General features: G+C 47.9%; 1 protein-coding gene across 1 annotated transcript in view; it reads right to left on the bottom strand.

Moving 5' to 3' along the window:
* The window catches only part of LOC118399014 (protein spire homolog 1-like), a 166,615-nt gene that overhangs the window by 146,401 nt on the left and 294 nt on the right, over nucleotides 1-19,920 (bottom strand). The window contains exon 2 of the mRNA XM_052473169.1: nucleotides 15,324-15,355. Coding sequence (XP_052329129.1) covers nucleotides 15,324-15,355 — 32 coding nt within the window. The remainder of the gene's footprint in view (nucleotides 1-15,323; nucleotides 15,356-19,920) is intronic.

Here is a 19,920-nt window from a genome sequence, read left to right as displayed (position 1 = left end):
CACAGGACAGGAAGACCTAGAGTTAACTGGCTCTAATGAGGACCGCCACAGGACAGGAAGACCACCGCCACAGGACAGGAAGACCTAGAGTTAACTGGCTCTAATGAGGACTGCCACAGGAATGGAAGACCTAGAGTTACCTGGCTCTAATGAGGACTGCCACAGGAATGGAAGACCTAGAGTTACCTGGCTCTAATGAGGACTGCCACAGGAATGGAAGACCTAGAGTTACCTGGCTCTAATGAGGACTGCCACAGGAATGGAAGACCTAGAGTTACCTGGCTCTAATGAGGACTGCCACAGGAATGGAAGACCTAGAGTTAACTGGCTCTAATGAGGACCGCCACAGGAATGGAAGACCTAGAGTTACCTGGCTCTAATGAGGACCGCCACAGGAATGGAAGACCTAGAGTTACCTGGCTCTAATGAGGACTGCCACAGGAATGGAAGACCTAGAGTTAACTGGCTCTAATGAGGACTGCCACAGGAATGGAAGACCTAGAGTTACCTGGCTCTAATGAGGACTGCCACAGGAATGGAAGACCTAGAGTTAACTGGCTCTAATGAGGACTGCCACAGGAATGGAAGACCCAGAGTTACCTGGCTCTAATGAGGAGCGCCACAGGAATGGAAGACCTAGAGTTACCTCTGCTGCAGAGTATGAGTTCATTAGAGTTAACTGGCTCTAATGAGGACCGCCACAGGAATGGAAGACCTAGAGTTACCTCTGCTGCAGAGGATAAGTTCATTAGAGTTACCAGCCTCAGAAATAGCAGCCCAAATAAATACTTCACAGAGTTCAACTAACAGACTTCTCAACATCAAATGTTCAGAGAAGACTGCATGAATCAGGCTTTCATGGTCGAATTGCTGCAAAGAAACCCCTACTAAAGCACAACAACAAGAAGAAGAGATTTGCTTGAGCCAAGAAACATGAGCAATGGACATTAGACCGGTGGAAATCTGTCCTTTGGTCTGATGAGTCTAAATTGGAGATTTTTGGTTCTAACAGCCGTCTCTTTGTGAGACGCAGAGTAGGTGAACGGATTATCTCTGTATGTGTGGTTCCCACCGTGAAGCATGGAGGTGGTGGTGTGGGGGTGCTTTGCTGGTGACGCAGTCTGTGATTTTTCTTTTTTTATTCAAAGGCACACTTAACTAGCATAGCTACCACAGCATTCTGCAGCGATACGCCATCCCATCTGGGTTGCACTTAGTGGGACTATCATTTGTTTTTCAACAGGACAATAACATCTGCAAAAAGTGTGTATGTGACCAATACAATGTGATTTATCACTTGTGAGGCACAGCGTAAGGAAACAGGTCCTTCTGTAGCTCAGTTGGTAGAGCATGGCGCTTGTAACGCCAGGGTAGTGGGTTCGATTCCCGGGACCACCCATACGTAGAATGTATGCACACATGACTGTAAGTCGCTTTGGATAAAAGCGTCTGCTAAATGGCATATATATATATATATAACAGCACATGCTGTTGTTTCCAACATTTTTTCAAAATCATGGTCGCACACCTCATGTAGCGCATAGGCTGATATGTTTAATCTATCACATAAGCTGAATACAGGTGTAGACCTTACCGTGAAATGCTTACTTACAAGCCCTTAACCAACAGGTGTAAACCTTACCGTGAAATGCTTACTTACAAGCCCTTAACCAACAGTGCAGTTCAAGAATATTTACCAAACAAAGTAAAGTTTTTTAAATGACAATAACGAGGCTATGTACAGGGGTACCGGTACCAAGTGTGCGGGGTACAGGTAAATTGAGGTAATTTGTATATGTAGGTAGGGGTGAAGTGACTACGTATAGATAATAAACAGCTAATAGCAGCAGTGTACAATACAAATGGAAGGGGGTTGTAAATGTAAATAATCCGGTGGTGATTAATTGTTTAGCAGTCTTCTGTCTTGGGGTAGAAGCTGTTCAGCAGTCTTCTGTCTTGGGGGTAGAAGCTGTTCAGCAGTCTTCTGTCTTGGGGGTAGAAGCTGTTCAGCAGTCTTCTGTCTTGGGGGTAGAAGCTGTTCAGCAGTCTTCTGTCTTGGGGGTAGAAGCTGTTCAGCAGTCTTCTGTCTTGGGGTAGAAGCTGTTCAGCAGTCTTCTGTCTTGGGGGTAGAAGCTGTTCAGCAGTCTTCTGTCTTGGGGGTAGAAGCTGTTCAGCAGTCTTCTGTCTTGGGGGTAGAAGCTGTTCAGCAGTCTTCTGTCTTGGGGGTAGAAGCTGTTCAGCAGTCTTCTGTCTTGGGGTAGAAGCTGTTCAGCAGTCTTCTGTCTTGGGGGTAGAAGCTGTTCAGCAGTCTTCTGTCTTGGGGTAGAAGCTGTTCAGCAGTCTTCTGTCTTGGGGGTAGAAGCTGTTCAGCAGTCTTCTGTCTTGGGGGTAGAAGCTGTTCAGCAGTCTTATGTCTTGGGGGTAGAAGCTGTTCAGCAGTCTTATGTCTTGGGGTAGAAGCTGTTCAGCAGTCTTATGTCTTGGGGGTAGAAGCTGTTCAGCAGTCTTATGTCTTGGGGGTAGAAGCTGTTCAGCAGTCTTCTGTCTTGGGGGTAGAAGCTGTTCAGCAGTCTTCTGTCTTGGGGGTAGAAGCTGTTCAGCAGTCTTCTGTCTTGGGGGTAGAAGCTGTTCAGCAGTCTTCTGTCTTGGGGGTAGAAGCTGTTCAGCAGTCTTCTGTCTTGGGAAGCTGTTCAGCAGTCTTAGTCCTTCTGTGGCTCAGTTGGTAGAGCATGGGCGCTTGTAACGCCAGGGTAGTGGGTTCGATTCCCGGGTCGTAGAATGTATGCACACATGACTAGAAGTCGCTTTGATAAAAGCGTCAGCTAAATGGCATATATTATTATATTATTATTATTATTCTGTCTTGGGGGTAGAAGCTGTTCAGCAGTCTTATGTCTTGGGGGGTAGAAGCTGTTCAGCAGTCTTCTGTCTTAGGGGTAGAAGCTGTTCAGCAGTCTTCTGTCTTGGGGGTAGAAGCTGTTCAGCAGTCTTCTGTCTTGGGGGTAGAAGCTGTTCAGCAGTCTTCTGTCTTGGGGGTAGAAGCTGTTCAGCAGTCTTCTGTCTTGGGGGTAGAAGCTGTTCAGCAGTCTTATGTCTTGGGGTAGAAGCTGTTCAGCAGTCTTCTGTCTTGGGGGGTAGAAGCTGTTCAGCAGTCTTCTGTCTTGGGGGTAGAAGCTGTTCAGCAGTCTTCTGTCTTGGGGTAGAAGCTGTTCAGCAGTCTTCTGTCTTGGGGGTAGAAGCTGTTCAGCAGTCTTCTGTCTTGGGGGTAGAAGCTGTTCAGCAGTCTTCTGTCTTGGGGGTAGAAGCTGTTCAGCAGTCTTCTGTCTTGGGGGTAGAAGCTGTTCAGCAGTCTTCTGTCTTGGGGGTAGAAGCTGTTCAGCAGTCTTCTGTCTTGGGGGTAGAAGCTGTTCAGCAGTCTTCTGTCTTGGGGGTAGAAGCTGTTCAGCAGTCTTATGTCTTGGGGGTAGAAGCTGTTCAGCAGTCTTCTGTCTTGGGGGTAGAAGCTGTTCAGCAGTCTTCTGTCTTGGGGGTAGAAGCTGTTCAGCAGTCTTCTGTCTTGGGGGTAGAAGCTGTTCAGCAGTCTTCTGTCTTGGGGTAGAAGCTGTTCAGCAGTCTTCTGTCTTGGGGGTAGAAGCTGTTCAGCAGTCTTCTGTCTTGGGGGTAGAAGCTGTTCAGCAGTCTTCTGTCTTGGGGGTAGAAGCTGTTCAGCAGTCTTCTGTCTTGGGGGTAGAAGCTGTTCAGCAGTCTTCTGTCTTGGGGGTAGAAGCTGTTCAGCAGTCTTCTGTCTTGGGGGTAGAAGCTGTTCAGCAGTCTTCTGTCTTGGGGTAGAAGCTGTTCAGCAGTCTTCTGTCTTGGGGGTAGAAGCTGTTCAGCAGTCTTCTGTCTTGGGGGGTAGAAGCTGTTCAGCAGTCTTATGTCTTGGGGGTAGAAGCTGTTCAGCAGTCTTCTGTCTTGGGGGTAGAAGCTGTTCAGCAGTCTTCTGTCTTAGGGGTAGAAGCTGTTCAGCAGTCTTCTGTCTTGGGGGTAGAAGCTGTTCAGCAGTCTTCTGTCTTGGGGGTAGAAGCTGTTCAGCAGTCTTCTGTCTTGGGGGTAGAAGCTGTTCAGCAATCTTCTGTCTTGGGGTAGAAGCTGCAAAGGGGTCTTTTGATCCGAGACTTGGCGCTCCGGTACCACTTGCCGTGCGATAGCAGAGAGAACAGTCCATGACTTGGGGACTGGAGTTTTATGGGCTATCCTCTGACACCGCATATTATAGATGTCCTGGATGACAGGAAGATTGGCCCCAGGGATGTACTGGGCCATTCGCACTACCCTCTGTGGAGCCTTACGTTCAGTTGCCATACCAGGCGGTGATGAAACCAGTCAGGATGCTCTCCATGGTGCACCTGTCGACATTTTTGAGGATCTGGGGTCCCACGCCAAATCTTTCCAGTCTCCTGAGGGGGAAAGGGTTTTGTTGTGCCCTCTTCACGACTGTCTTGGTGTGTTTGGACCATGATAGTTCGTTGGTGATGTGGACACCAAGGAACTTGAAACTCTTAACCCGCTCCACTACAGCCCCGTCGATGTTAATGGGGGCCTGTTCGGCCTGCCTTTTCCTGTAGTCCACGATCAGCTCCTTTGTCTTGCTCACATTGAGGTTGTTGTCCTGGCACCACGCGGCCAGGTCTCTGACCTCCTCCCTGTAGGCCGTCTCATCGTTGTCGGTAATCAGGCCTACCATTGTTGTATCGTCAGCAAACTTGATGGTGTTGGAGTCGTGTTTGGCCATGCAGTCGTGGGTGAACAGGGAATACAGGAGGGACTAAGTACACACCCCTGAGGGGCCCCAGTGTTGAGGATCAGCATGGCAAATGTGTTGTTGCCTACCCTTACCACCTGGGGGCAGCCCGTCAAGAAGTACAAGATCAAGTTGTAGAGGGAGGTGTTTAGTACCAGGGTCCTTAGTTTAGTGATGAGCTTGGGCACTATGGTGTTGAACGCTGAGCTGTAGTCAATGAACAGCATTCTCATATAGGTGTTCCTTTTGTCCAGGTGGGAAAGGGCAGTGTGGAGTGCATAGAGATTGCGTCATCTGTGGATCTGTTAGGGCGGTATGCGGGTGGAGTGGGTCTAGGGTCTCTGGGATGATGGTGTTGATGTGAGTCATGACCAGTCTTTCAAAGCACTTCATATGGCTACCGACGTGAGTGCTATGGTGCGGTAATCATTTAGGCAGGTTTCCTTCACTTCTTTGGGAACAGGGACTACGGTGGTCTGCTTGAAGAATGTAGGTATGGTAGGCTTGCGTCACTGGGCAGCTCGCGTTTGGGTTTCTCTTTGTAGTCCGTAATAGTTTTCAAGTCCTGCCACATCCGACGAGCGTCAGAGTCGGTGTAGTAGGATTCAATCTTAATCCTGTATTGACGCTTTGCTTGTTTGATGGTTCGTCTGAGGGCATAGCGGGATTTCTTATAAGCGTCCGGATTAATGTCCCGCTCCTTGAAAACAGCAGCTCTAGCCTTGAGCTCGATGCGGCTGTTGCCTGTAATCCATGGCTGCTGGTTGGGATATGTACGTACGGTCACTGTGGGGATGGCGTTGTCGATGCACTTATTAACGAAGTCGATGACAGGTGGTATACTCCTCAATGTCATTGGATGAATCACGGAACATATTCCAGTCTGACTGCTGAACGATCTGGCCTTAATGGCTATATATTCTTATAATCTCCACCTGGCACAGAAGAGGACTGGCCACCCCTCAGACTGGTTCCTCTCTGATCACTGGCCACCCCTCAGCCTGGTTCCTCTCTAGGTTTCTTCCTAGGTTCCTAGGTTCGTGTCTTTCTAGGGAGTTTTTCTTAGCCACTGTGCTTCTACATCTGCATTGCTTTGCTGTTTGGGGATTTAGTCTGGGTTTCTGTATAAGCACTTTGTGACAACAGCTGTTGTAAAAGGGCTCTATAAATACATTTATTACGTAGAAGTCCGTCACTGCCGCGGGCAGCATTTGGGTTCTTTAACACACACACATATTCATCACTCCTCCCTGCGCCATTATAAGATAAGTTAACAATGTGGGTCGACATACAAATTAACTTCTGTCTTGGTGCATGCATTTATACTTATCAATGTTGTGGATGAGCGCATTGTTTGTTTGTTCTGTTCCTCTCTCTCCATCTCTGTAGCTTCCGGGTAAGCTGGAAAAGGACCCGAGCTAAAGGGAATTGGGTTGGCTTTATAGTGCCTGTCCCAAATGGCTCAGTAATGCATATGGGCATATTGAAAGATATTGTCAGTAGTGAGGTAATCTTGTAAATGTTATGTTGTGATATTGTTTAAAACCGTGTTGCAATGTATATCCTTTAGTATGTTTAGTTCATGGAAAATGTAGGTTGGTATTGTTAATTGATTAATTAATTAGGGTTAATTGTTCTGAGGGGAGGGGCTAGCCCTACAAAAGGAGCCTCTCTTTCAGTCATGAAGAGGTTATTTTGGATTGAGCTGTGGATGGGGCAGCATTGTTTTTAAGCTGTCCCATAAGGTAGACGTTGATGGCAGTACTGTTGTTTTTTTTGTTCCGGAATTCACTTGTAAATAAACACCTTTGCACAGAAGAACTTGCGGTTCCGCCATCTTTTATTTTGATAGAGGTTAGGTTATCCAGTTTAGCCTTCTGGCCTACTCTACGTGACAATGGGGATAGTAGATTGACATAGGCTAGTGCTTTGCTGTTTGTTAGGCCTACTCATTTTGTTGGTTGACAAATTAAATGTGGACAGTTCGTCAATATCTTCAACATGCACCTTGGAATTGGATAAGGATGCACGCAGTTGCATCCCCAATGTGTCCATCTTCACTTGTAGCCTGTGAAAAGAGGCCAATCCCGTGACAGAGGTGCTTTGGAGCATGCAGCAGGGAAAAGGTTACTATTATTATTTTCAGTCCAAGGGCAAAATGGCCATTGGCCTCAAAAGGAATGGATTTTTTTGGCGGGGCATTACAGCCGCACAAAGGGGATGGAGCGCGGAAATTCAAGGCATTATCAAGTGCTTGTCAAATTGTGAATGAAAGACTGATGAAGTGTGTACAGCCTGAAACAAACAAAGCACAGCTCATGCCTTTCATGCAACGTTTTTCAAATCATCATTAGAATCCCATCAGGCAGCATTACAATGTAATACAAATCAACACACATAGTCCAACATTTGTATCACAACTAAAGTTACATTAAATAACTCTAACTTAAGCATATAGGAGTACATATTTCTTTGTGAACTGTTCATATTGTCTGCTGTTGGTGGTCTGTGATGATGATACCTCTCGAGTGGTGTGGGGGCTGTGCTTCGGCAAAGTGGGTGGGGTTATATCCTGCCTGGTTGGCCCTATCCCCGACCCCCCTGTTTCAGCCTCCAGTGTATGTGCTGCAATAGACTATATGCCAGGGGGCTAGGGACAGTCTGTCCTATCTGATGAAATGATCCGGTCTTATCTGGTGTCCTGTGTGACCTTAGATATGCTGACCTGTTGCACCCTCTACAACCACCGATAATTATTTTATGAACAGCTTCGAGAACGATCTGGCCTTAATGGCTATATATTCTTATAATCTCCACCTGGCACAGAAGAGGACTGGCCACCCCTCAGACTGGTTCCTCTCTGATGACTGGCCACCCCTCAGACTGGTTCCTCTCTGATGACTGGCCACCCCTCAGACTGGTTCCTCTCTGATGACTGGCCACCCCTCAGCCTGGTTCCTCTCTAGGTTTCTTCCTAGGTTCGTGTCTTTCTAGGGAGTTTTTCTTAGCCACTGTGCTTCTACATCTGCATTGCTTTGCTGTTTGGGGATTTAGTCTGGGTTTCTGTATAAGCACTTTGTGACAACAGCTGTTGTAAAAAGGGCTCTATAAATACATTTATTTGGTTGACCTAAATTACAAAATTGGTTTCATAGTCACAAGATTGTAAATTTGACTACTCTGAAGAGAAGGTTTAATTTAAAAAAAAAAGGTTCTTAGAAAATAGTTCTGATCATATAGTCTAGACGATATCCAAAACAACTAAAACCCTGATTTCAGACATGTAGGGTAGTGTGGTGTAGGGTAGTGTGGTGTAGGGTTCTATATAGGGTAGTGTATGTGGTGTAGGGTAATGTGGTGTAAGGTTCCATATAGGGTAATGTGGTGTAGGGTAATGTGGAGTAGGGTAGTGTGGTGTAAGGTTCCATATAGGGTAGTGTGGTGTAGGGTAATGTGGTGTAGGGTAGTGTGGTGTAAGGTTCCATATAGGGTAATGTGGTGTAGGGTAGTGTGGTGTAAGGTTCCATATAGGGTAATGTGGTGTAGGGTAATGTGGTGTAGGGTAATGTGGTGTAAGGTTCCATATAGGGTAATGTGGTGTAGGGTAATGTGGTGTAAGGTTCTATATAGGGTAGTGTGGTGTGGTGTAGGGTAATGTGGTGTAAGGTTCCATATAGGGTAATGTGGTGTAGGGTAATGTGGTGTAGGGTAGTGTGGTGTAAGGTTCCATATAGGGTAATGTGGTGTAAGGTTCTATATAGGGTAATGTGGTGTAGGGTAATGTGGTGTAGGGTAATGTGGTGTAAGGTTCCATATAGGGTAATGTGGTGTAGGGTAATGTGGTGTAGGGTAATGTGGTGTAAGGTTCTATATAGGGTAGTGTGGTGTAGGGTAATGTGGTGTAAGGTTCCATATAGGGTAATGTGGGTGTAGGGTAATGTGGTGTAGGGTAGTGTGGTGTAAAGGTTCCATATAGGGTAATGTGGTGTAGGGTAATGTGGTGTAAGGTTCTACATTTTCCTCCTCTGTCTCTGCTGCTAAAGCCACTTTCTACCATTCTAAATTCCAAGCATCTGCCTCTAACCCTAGGAAGCTCTTTGCCACCACCTCCTCCCTCCTGAATCCTCCCTCCCCCTCCTCCCTCTCTGCAGATGACCGTCAACCATTTTGAAAAGAAGGTCGACGACATCCGATCCTCGTTTGCTAAGTCAAACGACACCGCTGGTTCTGCTCACACTGCCCTACCCTGTGCTCTGACCTCTTTCTCCCCTCTCTCTCCAGATGAAATCTCGCGTCTTGTGACGGCCCGGCCGCCCAACAACCTGCCCGCTTGACCCTATCCCCTCCTCTCTTCTCCAGACCATTTCCGGAGACCTTCTCCCTTACCTCACCTCGCTCATCTGACCGCTGGCTACGTCCCTCCCGTCTTCAAGAGAGCGAGAGTTGCACCCCTTCTGAAAAAACCTACACTCGATCCCTCCGATGTCAACAACTACAGACCAGTATCCCTTCTCTCTTTTCTCTCCAAAACTCTTGAGCGTGCCGTCCTTGGCCAGCTCTACCGCTATCTCTCTCAGAATGACCTTCTTGATCCAAATCAGTCAGGTTTCAAGACTAGTCATTCAACTGAGACTGCTCTTCTCTGTATCACGGAGGCGCTCCGCACTGCTAAAGCTAACTCTCTCTCCTCTGCTCTCATCCTTCTAGACCTATCGGCTGCCTCGATACTGTGAACCATCAGATCCTCCTCTCCACCCTCTCCGAGTTGGGCATCTCCGGCGCGGCCCACGCTTGGATTGCGTCCTACCTGACAGGTCGCTCCTACCAGGTGGCGTGGCGAGAATCTGTCTCCTCACCACGCGCTCTCACCACTGGTGTCCCCCAGGGCTCTGTTCTAGGCCCTCTCTTATTCTCGCTATACACCAAGTCACTTGGCTCTGTCATAACCTCACATGGTCTCTCCTATCATTGCTATGCAGACGACACACAATTAATCTTCTCCTTTCCCCCTTCTGATGACCAGGTGGCGAATCGCATCTCTGCATGTCTGGCAGACATATCAGTGTGGATGACGGATCACCACCTCAAGCTGAACCTCAGCAAGACGGAGCTCCCTCTTCCTCCCGGGGAAGGATTGCCCGTTCCATGATCTCGCCATCACGGTTGACAACTCCATTGTGTCCTCCTCCCAGAGCGCTAGAACCTTGGCGTGATCCTGGACAACACCCTGTCGTTCTCAACTAACATCAAGGCGGTGCAGCCCGTTCCTGTAGGTTCATGCTCTACAACATCCGCAGAGTACGACCCTGCCTCACACAGGAAGCGGCGCAGGTCTAATCCAGGCACTTGTCATCTCCCGTCTTGATTACTGCAACTCGCTGTTGGCTGGGCTCCCTGCCTGTGCCATTAAACCCCTACAACTCATCCAGAACGCCGCAGCCCGTCTGGTGTTCAACCTTCCCAAGTTCTCTCTCACGTCACCCCGCTCCTCCGCTCTCTCCACTGGCTTCCAGTTGAAGCTCGCATCCGCTACAAGACCATGGTGCTTGCCTACGGGCTGTGAGACGGCACCTCAGTACCTCAGGCTCTGATCAGGCCCTACACCCAAACAAGGGCACTGCGTTCATCCACCTCTGGCCTGCTCGCCTCCCTACCACTGAGGAAGTACAGTTCCCGCTCAGCCCAGTCAAAACTGTTCGCTGCTCTGGCCCCCAATGGTGGAACAAACTCCCCTCACGACGCCAGGACAGCTGGAGTCAATCACCACCTTCCGGAGACACCTGAAACCCCACCTCTTTAAAGGAATACCTAGGATAGGATAAGTAATCCTTCTCACCCCCCTAAAGATTTAGATGCACTATTGTAAGTGGCTGTTCCACTGGATGTCATAAGGTGAATGCACCAATTTGTAAGTCGCTCTGGATAGAGCGTCTGCTAAATGACTTAAATGTAAATGTAAATGTAGGGTAATGTGGTGTAGGGTAGTGTGGTGTAGGGTAGTGTAGTGTGGTGTAGGGTAATGTGTGTAGAAGGTTCCATATGGTGTGGGTAATGTGGTGTAGGGTAAGTGTGGTTTAGGGTAATGTGGTGTAAGGTTCTATATAGGGTAATGTGGTGTAGGGTAATGTGGTGTAGGTTCTATAGTGTGGTGTGGTGTAGGGGTGGGGTAGTGTGGTGTAGGGTAGTGTGGTGTAGGGTAATGTGGTGTGGTGTAGGGTAGTGTGGTGTGGTGGGGTAGTGTGGTGTAGGGTAATGTGGTGTGGTGTAGGGTAGTGTGGTGTAGGGTAGTGTGGTGTAGGGTAGTGTGGTCTAGTATAGGGTAGTGTGGTGTGGGGTAGTGTAGTGTGGTGTAGGGTAGTGTGGTGTGGTGTAGGGTAGTGTGGTGTAGGGTAGTGTGGTGTAGGTGGTGTAGGTGTGGTGTAAGGGTAGTGTGGTGTGGTGTAGGGGTAGTGTGGTGTGGTATAGGGTAGTGTGGGCATAGGGTAGTGTGGTGTGGGGTAGTGTGGTCAGTGTGGGTGTAGGGTAGTGTGGTGTAGGGTAGTGTGGTGTAGGGTAGTGTGGTGTAGGGTAGTGTGGTGTAGGGTAGTGTGGTGTGGTGTAGGGTAGTGTGGTGTGGTGTAGGGTAGTGTGGTGTAGGTAGTGTGGTGTAGAATTTTAGTGTGGTGTAGGGTAGTGTGGTGTAGGGTAGTGTGGTGTAGGGTGTGTGGTGTGGGTGTAGGGTAGTGTGGTGTAGGGTAGTGTGGTGTGTAGGGTAGTGTGGTGTAGGGTAGTGTGGTGTAGGGTAGTGTGGTGTGGTGTAGGGTAGTGTAGGTAATGTGGGTAGGAGTAGGTACTGGTATAGGGTAGTGTGGTGTGGTGTAGGGTAGTGTGGTGTAGGTGTAGGTAGTGTGGTGTAGTAGTGTGGTGTAGGGTAGTGTGGTGTGGTGTAGGGTAGTGTGGTGTAGGTAGGCAAGTGTGGTGTAGGGTAGTGTGGTGTAGGTGTAGTGTGGTAGGCAGTGGTGTAGTGTAGTGTAGGGTGTGGTGTAGGGGGTAGTGTAGTGTGGTAGTAGTGGGTAGTGTGTGGTGTGGTGTAGGGTAGTGCGGTGTAGAGGGCAGTGTGGGCAATGTGGGTAGAATGTAGTGAATATAGGGTAGTGTGGTGTGGTGTAGGGCAGTGTGGTGTAGGGTATCAGGTGTAGGGTGTGTTATAGGGTAGTGTGGTGTAGGGTAGTGTGTAATGTGGTGTAGGGTAGTGTAGTGTGGTGTAGGGTAAGGTGTAGTGTGGTGTAGGGTAGTGTGGTGTGGTGTAGGGCAGTGTGGTGTGGTGTAGGGCAGTGTGGTGTGGTGTAGGGCAGTGTGGTGTAGGGTAGTGTGGTGTGGTGTAGGGCAGTGTAGTGTGGTGTAGGGTAGTGTGGTGTAAAGGGTATAGGGTAGTGTGGTGTAGTGTAGTGTAGGGTGTAGTGTAGTGTGGTGTAATGTGGTGAAGGGCACTATATAGGGTAGTGCAGGGTAATGTGGTGTAGTAGTGTAGTGTAGGAGGGGCAGTGTAGTGTGGTGTAGGGCAGTGTAGTGTGGTGTAGGGCAGTGTAGTGTGGGTGTGGTGTAGGGCAGTGTAGTGTGGTGTAGGGTAATGTGGTGTAGGGAAGTGTAGTGTGGTATAGGGCAGTGTAGTGTGGTGTAGGGTAGTGTGGTGCAGGGTGTAGGGTAATGCAGGTGTGGTGTAGGCAGTGTAGTGTGGTGTAGGGTAATGTGGTGTAGGGCAAGTGTGGTGTACAGGTAGTGTGGTGTGGTGTAGGGTAGTGTAGTGTGGTGTAGGGTAGTGTAGTGTGGTGTAGGGCAGTGTGGTGTAGGGCAGTGTAGTGGGTAGTAGGGCAGTGTGGTGTAGGGCAGTGTAGTGTGGTGTAGGGCAGTGTGGTGTAGGGCAGTGTGGGTAGAGTGTAGTGTAGGGCAGTGTGGCAGGGTAGTGTGGTGTGGGTAGGTGGTGTGGTGTAGGGTAGTGTGGTGTGGTGCAGGGTAGTGTGGTAGAAGAGGGCACTATGCAGGGTAGTGTGGTGCAGGAGCAGTGTGGTGTGGTGTAGGGCAGTGTGGTGTGGTGCAGGGCAAGTGTAGTGTGGTGGGCAGTGTGGGTGTAGGAGGGAGGTGTGGGTAGGGTAGTGTGGTGCAGGGTAGTGCAGGGTGTGGTGTGGTGTGTAGGGTAGTGTAGTGGTGTAGGGTAGTGTGGTGTGGTGTAGGGTAGTGCGGTGTAGGGTAGTGTGGTGTGGTGTAGGGTAGTGTGGAAGGTGCGGTGTAGGGTAGTGTGGTGTGGTGTAGGGTAGTAGTGTAGGTGCGGTGTAGGTGGTAGTGTGGTGTGGTGTGTGGCAGGGCAGTGGTGCGGACGTTTGACGCGGTGTGGGTGGGGGCGTGACTCTGTTGCATCCGCAGTGTGTGTGACGTTTGGTTTGGCGTTATTTTATGGTTTTAATTTGTCATTTAGTTTGTAAACCATCTGTCAACCATGGCTTTACAGTGGTGGGGCGTTGGACTGGTGGTGTGTACATACCCGCTACAAACGGACTAAATTATGAAAACACTACTGTCGAGCATGAACAAGGCTAATGTAGTACGAAACCAGTCGATATTGTCTTCACTTACATGATAAACAACAAGGAGCATCATGATGTGCAATAAAGCACAAGCTAGCCTTTAGTCCTATGCTATATTCCCTGACCCTTACATTTTGGGAGAGATGAATCGATAGGCAAAACAGTAAGTCGTTAGAATATTCAAGAATCTGTTCTAAAGAGATGACATCATTAGCCTACACATTGTTACATTGGGATATTAGAATGTAGCAAACTGTAGGCTTGACATCCATTACGACAACTCAACATGAACTACAGTAAACAACGCAATGAGGAAATTACCTATTTGGAGGCATAGTTAGTAGAGAGATGACCTTCTTGGCCAACAAGTCTAGCAGGTGATATGTTCTAAACATATCAGTATTTTAAAAGTATGTGGACAGTATTATATATGTTTTTTGAATAACAATATAAATTGATGCTTTCAGTGTGTGATTCCCTGGGGAAGAACACATACATTCCTAAGTCATTTCTCGATCCAGATTTTTATATATATTTTACTAAACTGTTCAATTCAACTTCAACCAAAACCATTTTCAGCATTTATCAATTTCTGCAATCATTTAATGATTGGAGTCGCATGGAAACAGCGCACATTGGCCCAGCGTCGTCAGAGTTTGGCCCGGGTAGGCCGTCATTGTAAAAATAAACATTTGTTCTTAAACTGACTTGCCTAGTTAAATAAACTGTTAAAAATATATATATTATAATAATAATTCCACTGCTGTTGATTTGACTTGCGATTTAGGTGAAAATCATGGGTCAACTGTTGGAATCATGGAAAATAATGTTTATTATAATTCTATAGTTAGAATCTAAGTGGTCACTAAATACAGTATTCAACATGACAACGAATGCAAATGCTAGGGACGAGTTATTGTGACAGGTTAGGGAACCAAAAGTGTTTGGTCAGTATTTCCTATGGGACCTATAATCTTCGGCTACATTAAAATGTTCTCTTAGGTAGTTAATGTAGCTAACATATTCATTTTGGCCTATTCCTCTTCCAAACTGTGCCATTGTTACCCTTTCCAACAAAAGTAAAGTGTGTGAATGTGTCTACACTTAGGTTGAGTCTTTAAAACTGCGTTTTCAACCGCTGCACAAATGTCTTGTTAACAAACTATAGTTTTGGCAAGTCGGTTACTTACATCTACTTTGTCCATGACAAGTAATTTTTCCAACAATTGTTTAGAGACAAGTCTTATATTGACATAGGTGCAGTGTGGGTAGATTTCTTACAGCCTCAACTCCTGTCAGTGTTTTTATTCCATTGAGATTCAATGTCCGTTTCAGTGATTGTTTTTTCCAATTCAATGAAACACTGAAAAAAAGCAACAAAAAAAGTATATATCTAGAGCCTTCCATTCAGTGTGACAATCAAATGTCTGGGAGCTGGAGGAGTGATAAAGGAGAGAGAAACCTTATCTCAGCGGCAAGCCGTCACCGCTGCCGTTGTCACGCCAACTCAGTACAAATGGTCGCTCATGGTTTCCAGGGCACTGGGCTCTGTATTGGGATGATTTCCGTTTCCATGAAACACACTTAAACAAATATTCCCCCAGTGGACCTTGATACAAACAGGTCTCAGCTGACTACATGTTAGACACAAATGCATACGATGGAATAATACACTACAGTCCTACATACTGCAGAAGCCTATGAGAAATACAAAGCTCAGTTCTGGAAGCATGGTATATCTCTAAAACAACTCCATGATACTCTATATCCACCTAAACTCAATTGTAGTGTTTTTATTCAGTGTTATTAAACCATAGAAACATGACTGTTCATTGGCTCATCAGAGTAAATCCAGTACTCCGTGATGACGAACAAATTCAAGCTTGGTTTCTAAAGCACCCTTAAAACAATGGAAACATGGTTAATTCTCTACCAGTAGAAACCTTATGACAAACCAAAACAGTCCTTGGTGTGTAACTCACCTCTAAGGACGTGTTGGGAGGTCTGTATTTATCTGAAAGAGAAAAGGAAAGTGTTAGTCAAATATGCATCACTACATACATACATACATACATACACATACCCTACCACTGCAGCATCACTACATACACACAGACCCTACCACTGCAGCATCACTACATACACAGACCCTACCACCGCAGCATCACTACATACACACAGACCCTACCACTGCAGCATCACTACATACACACAGACCCTACCACCGCAGCATCACTACATACACACAGACCCTACGCAGCATCACTACATACAGACCCTACCACCGCAGCATCCACTACATACACACAGACCCTACCACCGCAGCATCACTACATACACACATACCCTACCACCGCAGCATCACTACATACCACACATACCCCCACCACTGCAGCATCACTACATACACATACCCCTACCACTGCAGCATCACTACATACATACCCTACCACTGCAGCATCACTACATACATACCCTACCACCACAGCATCACTACACACACATACCCTACCACTGCAGCATCACTACATACCTACCCTACCACTGCAGCATCACTACATACACAGACCCTACCACCGCAGCATCACTACATACACACATACCCTACCACCATACAGACCCTATCACTACATACACTACATACCCTACCACCACAGCATCACTACATACACACATACCCTACCACTGCATCACATACACACATACCCTACCACCGCAGCATCACTACATACACACAGACCCTACCACCGCAGCATCACATACACAGACCCTACCACCGCAGCATCACACATACACACAGACCCTACTGCAGCATCACTACATACACACACATAGCCTACCACCGCAGCATCACCACATACAGACCCACAGACCCTACCACCACCAGCATCACTACATACACACATACCCTACCACTGCAGCATCACATACAGACCCTACCACTGCAGCATCACTACATACCCTACCACACAGCATCACTACATACAGACAGACCCTACACCGCAGCATCACTACATACACACAGACCCTACCACTGCAGCATCACTACATACACACATACCCTACCACACAGCATCACTACATACATACATACCCTACCACGCACATCACTACATACACACAGACCCTACCACCGCAGCATCACTACATTAAGACCCTACCACCGCATCACTACATACACACATACCTACCACCGTGAGCATCACTACATACACTGAGCCCTACCACCGCAGCATCACTACATACACACAGACCCTACCAACCCGCAGCATCACTACATACACACAGACCCTACCACGCAGCATCACTACATACACACATACCCCTACCACTGCAGCATCACTACATACAGATAGACCCTACCACGATAGCATCACTACATACACACATACCCTACCAATCGTAGCATCACTACATACACACAGACCCTACCACCGCAGCATCACTACATACACACATACCCTACCCACCGCAGCATCACTACATAGACCCTACACGCAGCATCACTACATACACACATACCCTACCACCGCAGCATCACTACATACAGACCCTACCCACCGCAGCATCACCTACATACACAGACCTACCACCGCACAGCATCACTACATACACACATACCCTACCACCGCAGCATCACTACATACAGACCCTACCACACAGCATCACTACATACAGACCCTACCACTGCAGCATCACTACATACAGACCCTACCACTGCAGCATCACTACATACAGACCCTACATCTGCAGCATCACTACATACAGACCCTACCACTGCAGCATCACTACATACAGACCCTACCACCGCAGCATCACTACATACACACATACCCTACCACCACAACATCACTACATACAGACCCTACCACTGCAGCATCACTACATACCCTACCACTGCAGCATCACTACACACATACCCTACCACTGCAGCATCACTACATACACACATACCCTACCACCGCAGCATCACTACATACACACATACCCTACCACCGCAGCATCACTACATACAGACCCTACCACCGCAGCATCACTACATACCCTACCACCACAGCATCACTACATACACACATACCCTACCACCGCAGCATCACTACATACAGACCCTACCACTGCAGCATCACTACATACCCTACCACCACAGCATCACTACATACACACACATACCCTACCACTGCAGCATCACTACATACACACACATATCCTACCACTGCAGCATCACTACATACACACAGACCCTACCACCGCAGCATCACTACATACACACATACCCTACCACTGCAGCATCACTACATACACACATACCCTACCACTGCAGCATCACTACATACACACATACCCTACCACCGCAGCATCACTACATACACACATACCCTACCACCGCAGCATCACTACATACACACATACCCTACCACCGCAGCATCACTACATACACACATACCCTACCACTGCAGCATCACTACATACACACATACCCTACCACTGCAGCATCACTACATACACACATACCCTACCACCGCAGCATCACTACATACAGACCCTACCACTGCAGCATCACTACATACCCTACCACCGCAGCATCACTACATACAGACCCTACCACTGCAGCATCACTACATACCCTACCACCGCAGCATCACTACATACAGACCCTACCACTGCAGCATCACTACATACAGACCCTACCACTGCAGCATCACTACATACAGACCCTACCACTGCAGCATCACTACATACACACAGACCCTACCACTGCAGCATCACTACATACACACAGACCCTACCACTGCAGCATCACTACATACACACAGACCCTACCACCGCAGCATCACTACATACACACAGACCCTACCACCGCAGCATCACTACATACACACAGACCTTACCACTGCATCACTACATACAGACCCTACCACCGCAGCATCACTACATACAGACCCTACCACCGCAGCATCACTACATACACACATACCCTACCACTGCAGCATCACTACATACAGACCCTACCACCGCAGCATCACTACATACACACATACCCTACCACCGCAGCATCACTACATACAGACCCTACCACCGCAGCATCACTACATACACACAGACCCTACCACCGCAGCATCACTACATACACACATACCCTACCACCGCAGCATCACTACATACACACAGACCCTACCACCGCAGCATCACTACATACACACATACCCTACCACCGCAGCATCACTACATACACACATACCCTACCACCGCAGCATCACTACATACACACATACCCTACCACCGCAGCATCACTACATACACACATACCCTACCACCGCAGCATCACTACATACACACATACCCTACCACCGCAGCATCACTACATACACACATACCCTACCACCGCAGCATCACTACATACACACATACCCTACCACCGCAGCATCACTACATACACACATACCCTACCACCGCAGCATCACTACATACACACATACCCTACCACCGCAGCATCACTACATACACACATACCCTACCACCGCAGCATCACTACATACACACATACCCTACCACCGCAGCATCACTACATACACACATACCCTACCACCGCAGCATCACTACATACACACATACCCTACCACCGCAGCATCACTACATACACACATACCCTACCACCGCAGCATCACTACATACACACATACCCTACCACCGCAGCATCACTACATACAGACCCTACCACTGCAGCATCACTACATACCCTACCACCGCAGCATCACTACATACAGACCCTACCACTGCAGCATCACTACATACCCTACCACCGCAGCATCACTACATACAGACCCTACCACTGCAGCATCACTACATACAGACCCTACCACTGCAGCATCACTACATACAGACCCTACCACTGCAGCATCACTACATACAGACCCTACCACTGCAGCATCACTACATACAGACCCTACCACTGCAGCATCACTACATACAGACCCTACCACTGCAGCATCACTACATACAGACCCTACCACCGCAGCATCACTACATACAGACCCTACCACCGCAGCATCACTACATACACACATACCCTACCACCACAGCATCACTACATACATACCCTACCACTGCAGCATCACTACATACCCTACCACTGCAGCATCACTACACACATACCCTACCACTGCAGCATCACTACATACACACATACCCTACCACCGCAGCATCACTACATACACACATACCCTACCACCGCAGCATCACTACATACAGACCCTACCACTGCAGCATCACTACATACCCTACCACCACAGCATCACTACATACACACATACCCTACCACCGCAGCATCACTACATACAGACCCTACCACTGCAGCATCACTACATACCCTACCACCACAGCATCACTACATACACACACATACCCTACCACTGCAGCATCACTACATACACACACATATCCTACCACTGCAGCATCACTACATACACACAGACCCTACCACCGCAGCATCACTACATACACACATACCCTACCACTGCAGCATCACTACATACCCTACCACTGCAGCATCACTACATACACACATACCCTACCACTGCA

Source organism: Oncorhynchus keta, chromosome 20 (genome assembly GCF_023373465.1).
Source record: "Oncorhynchus keta strain PuntledgeMale-10-30-2019 chromosome 20, Oket_V2, whole genome shotgun sequence".
Taxonomy (NCBI): Eukaryota; Metazoa; Chordata; class Actinopteri; order Salmoniformes; family Salmonidae; genus Oncorhynchus; species Oncorhynchus keta.
Note: the sequence above shows the minus strand (reverse complement) of the source record. Positions and strands in the feature narration are given on the sequence as shown.